At 48.8% G+C, this 4611-nt stretch overlaps 1 protein-coding gene across 1 annotated transcript in view; it reads left to right on the forward strand.

The window, feature by feature from the left end:
- The window catches only part of PLA2G4C (phospholipase A2 group IVC), a 43448-nt gene that overhangs the window by 31894 nt on the left and 6943 nt on the right, over positions 1-4611 (forward strand). The window contains exons 10-12 of the mRNA XM_045292650.1: positions 2037-2194; positions 3360-3531; positions 4047-4197. Coding sequence (XP_045148585.1) covers positions 2037-2194; positions 3360-3531; positions 4047-4197 — 481 coding nt within the window. The remainder of the gene's footprint in view (positions 1-2036; positions 2195-3359; positions 3532-4046; positions 4198-4611) is intronic.

A 4611-nucleotide genomic window follows, 5' to 3' on the forward strand; every position in this document is an offset into this window, starting at 1 on the left:
GTGGGCTGTAGTTTGAGGATCCCTGTCATAGGGGTTTCTCTGCCGGAATCACCGACATCACCTTAGAATAAAGTGGGTTGCCTGCTTCCCACCACCGCCCCTATTTCCCAGAGCATATAAAAGCTATGTTTACAAATGGGAGGAGCCCTGGTAGCATAGTGGTTCCAAGTTGGGCTGCTAACCACAAGGTTGGCCGTTCAAAACCAGCAGCCGCTTGGTGAGAGAAAGAAGGCTTTCTACTCTTATAAACAGTTATAGCTTTGGAAACCTATGGGGGAAGTTCTAGTCTTACAGGGTCTCCATGAATAGAAATCTACTTGATGGCAGGGAGTTTGGTTTGGTTTCACAGATGGGCATGAGGTGGAAACCAAATTTTAAAGGCTTCACTTTTAACGTTTCAAATATTTGACATTTAAGAGAGGTTATGTTTATATGAGTTGGAATCTATTAAACATTGGGCTCCTGACTGGAAGGTCAATGGTTCAAACCCATTAGCCACCCTGGGAGAAAGCAGAGGCCACCTGCTTCCATAAAGATGACAGCCTTGGTGGGAGGGAAGGAAAAAAGAGGAGCGGATACCAAGGGCTCAAGTAGAAAGAAACTGTTTTGAAAATGATAATGGCAAAATATGTACACATGCGCTTGATACAATGGATGGATGGATTGTGATAAGAGCTGTAAGAGCCCCCGCTAAAACTGTTTTTTTAAAGTGACAGTTTTGAACACCCAGTGGGGCAGTTCTACTCTGCCCTGTAGAGTCTCTGTGAGTCAGAATCAATTTGATATCTTGAGCAGTGAGATTTGTTGTTGTTGTTGTTAGCTGCTGTGGGTTCGGTTCTGACTAATGGCAGCCCGGTGTGTGTGTTAGATTGGCAGCCCTGTGTGTGTGTACGTGTGTGTGTGTGTGTGTGTGTGTGTTAGAGGGTTTGACACCACCTCTGGGGTGAACTCACAGGAGCTCTGGTGGAGTAGTGGCTACGTGGAGAAAGACGAGGCTTTCTAAAACTTCTACAAACAGTTATAGTCTCAGAAACTCAGAGGGATTCGTTTTAACCCTGTCCTACAAAGGTCTCTGGGAGTCAGCATTGACTCCACGGCAGTGAGTTTGGTTTAGTTTTGTCTTTTTCTTTTTGGGGGGAGGACGGGGGGTTGAATTCAAACCACCAACCTTTAGCACTGTATCAATACTCTCGCCTTAGAATGCACTGCCAGATATGGGATCACCAGGTCAGGGGAATGAATGGCAGTTTCATCTTCAAATCTCTCCCCAGAGGGGCTGGATGCATTTGCTCTCCCAGCAGCAAAACATGAGGGAAGCCATTTGACACCACCCTCACCAACCGTGAGAATTATCATTTTCCCCCTTCATAATATTTACAAGGAGTCCTTGAGGTGGTGCAGATGGTCAAGGCACCGGTTGATGGTTCAAGCTCCCATCCCACTACCCGTGCTGCCAGAGGCTCTTCAGAAGGAAAGGCTGGGGGTCTACTTTGGAAGAAAGGTCTGTTAGTCCTGGTAGACTAGAGAAACAAATCCAGAGACCCTCACACGTGTATAACAAAGAGCTTTATATCAAGGGTAACTGTATATTAAGAAAACATCCAAGCTCAGTCCACGTCAGGTCTGTCAGTCCGATATTAGTCCATATGTCCAATACCAGTCTGTAAATTCCTCTTCAGACTCACACAACACATGCAATGATGCCAAATGCAGGAAGAGCACAGGCCAAGTGGGTGGGAAGTCTTGTGGCTCCAGTGGCGATGGAAGCATCTCCACGCTGGCGTGGGTCTCCACGTGGCTCTGTTTTCTTAATATACAATCGCTCCTTCTTTAAAATTCTCTCTTACATATATATGAGTGCCCTGGATCTGTTTCTCTGGTCAACCCAGACTAACACAAAAGGCCCCTCTGGAAGAATCGGCCACCGACAATCCTGTGGGTGCAGCTCGGCTCTGACCCGCAAGGGGGCGCCACTTACAAGTTTCACTTCCGGTCTGAGGAGGCGGGGCCAACACACTCCCTTCCGGGTTCTGCAGGTGACGTCAGAGACGAGGCCATGAGTGGGCAGGAGGAATTCCTGCACTTGGTGGACGCTGGCCTTGCCATCAACGCCTCCTACCCGCTTGTTCTACCTCCAACTCGAAAGGCTGATCTCATCCTCTCCTTTGACTTCAGCGCTGGGGATCCTTTTGAGGTAACCCAGAGAGTATTGGGAGTAGCCCTGGGCGGGGTGGGGTGGGGTGCGGGGAAGCATGCTGACTGGGAGTCAGGGTGGTCAAGTGAATGCAGCCCTTCAGATGGAGTGGAGCCACTCTGAGGACTCTGGCCACATCAGCAAGCTGCTGGTCTCCCACAACCAGCTGGAGGACTCCTTGGACCCCGCGTCCTCACAGAACATCTATCTCATCAGCAGCTGGGCCCCCGTCTACCATCCCTGTCTGTTGGGTGTATTTCAGTTTTACTCTCTACCTGTGAATCTTCTCCCTCAGGTGTGCACCTCTCAGGTGGGGTGGGGAGGGTGGGGGCTTCCTACCTGGCTAGTGTCTGGTCTAGTGTACGGTCAAACGAAGTCTGTGTATCAGAGTGGAACAGTGCTCCCTCGGTGGCTGCCTTTTTCACGAGTAGATCACCAGATCTTTCATTGGAGGGGCCACTAAGTCAGTGGTTCTCAACCTTCCTCATGCCACGACCCCTTCATACAGTTCCTCGTGTGATGACCACCCCCCAACCATAAGGTTATTTTCCTTGCTACTTCATTACTGTCATTTTGCTACTGTGATGAATCAGGCGACCCCTGTGAAAGGGTTGTTGGACACCCCCCCCCAAGGGGTCGTGACCCACAGGTTGAGAACTGGTGCACTAAGTGAACACTAGACCTCTAACCTTTTGGTTAGCGACGGAGCCTTGGTAGCTGAGCAGTTCATCCTTTGGCACCACCTGGGGACGTGGTGTGGAATATTTAAGTTCTCCCCAAAACCTCCCCATGAAGTAGATATACTGGGACCCCTTTGACTGGCGTGATGTGATGGGGTGACTCCAGATGGCTGTTACTGATAGAGCTAAGGTTCACGGAACCCATCTGCCTCCCCTTTTTATTGTCCTCTGTGTCTCCCCAGTTCCTAAGGTTACTCTCAAATCTTGTGGACATTGTGCTTTTATCCCCTCTGGGAGGTCAGAGATGACTGAGGGGTTGGTGGCAGAAGTGGGATCTTTTACCGCTTCCAGAAGATTCTGTTCCTCTCCAAGCGTATCCTTGCTATTCTCTGCATCTTGGGTCTTTGCTGAGATTCTTCTGGGCACCAGGCTCCTGAGGTCTTTTAGCTGACTGCTAAGACGGGTGCCTGTTGCCTCTTCTTTAGACCATCAGGGCTACTGCTGACTACTGCCACCACGGTGCCATCCCTTTCCCTCCAGTGGAAGAGAAGGATCTGCAGGCGTGGTCCAAAGCCCCCTCTGATTGCTACATATTTAAAGGGGAAACTGGACCTGTTGTGATGCATTTTCCTTTGTTCAACACAGAAGTCTGTGGAGGTAGGTCCGGGGTGGGGTGGGGGGTGGACAGGATGAAGCAAAGATGGAGTGGATGGGGCTCACCCAGGTCATTGTTAGTCATAAAGAAGGGATGGAAAGAAGGCACCATCCTGTCCATTCTTTGGCCTCCTGTCATGTTCTCTCTCAACCCGGCATACTTCTGCATGTTACTTCCTCTTTATGAAATATTCTTGTAGTGCCTGAATACCTGACCCCTTGAACCTGGCATCATCCCTCATATCTTCCAGTCTTAGGTAAAAAGTCTCCAGGAAGGCCCAACTTCCAAAGTGGATGGTCTGAATCAGTTCTGTGCATGTAGTGCAAACGTAGCCACAGATCATGCAGACAGCTGTGGCTGTGTGCCAGTAAAACTCTATTTACAAAAACAAGTGTTGGGTTGGATTAGACCCACAGCTATAGTTTGCCTTCTCCTAGTTGAAGTGAACAACGTTGGTTGAGGGAATTGTCCACACTCATTTACGTTTTCTCTGTTGGTCTGACGGATGGTACTTTAGATGACATCCAGAAGTGGATCGACAGTTACGGAACAATCAAACTGGCCGACAGCTACACTCAGGACGTGGTGTTGCGGCTGCTGGAGGTCTCCAAGAAGAACGTTAGGCATAATAAGGAGAATATACTCAGAGAGATAAGGAACATAGTCAGGTAAGTGGGTAAGGTCATAGAAATATTTCCTTCCATGCATTCATTTATTCAACCAATTTTTTTAGCCGACAAGCCAGTCTGGTGCTGAGCATCGGTAATGAAAAAGAGCACAAGACTAACCTGGTTCTCGTCTTTAAAGTGCTTTCTGGGGAAGCAGAATGGGGAGGAGACAGAGATTCAATCAGTTAAAAGGTATAAACTAATAATAGGCACTTAAAGGGACATGAATAAGCATAAACTCAAGCCACAGACTCATCTCCCCTGAGACCTGCAGAACTAGATGGTGCCCAACTACCACTACTGACCATCTAACCAGGACCACAAATGATGGATCCTGACAGAATGGGAGAAAAGGAAGAACTGAACCTGAAACAAATCCAAACCAGACGACTGGGCTGGTGGAGACGAGAGGAC

This window comes from Echinops telfairi, unplaced genomic scaffold (assembly GCF_000313985.2).
Source record: "Echinops telfairi isolate 266 unplaced genomic scaffold, ASM31398v2 ScPeMD7_655;HRSCAF=1070, whole genome shotgun sequence".
NCBI classification, from domain to species: domain Eukaryota; kingdom Metazoa; phylum Chordata; class Mammalia; order Afrosoricida; family Tenrecidae; genus Echinops; species Echinops telfairi.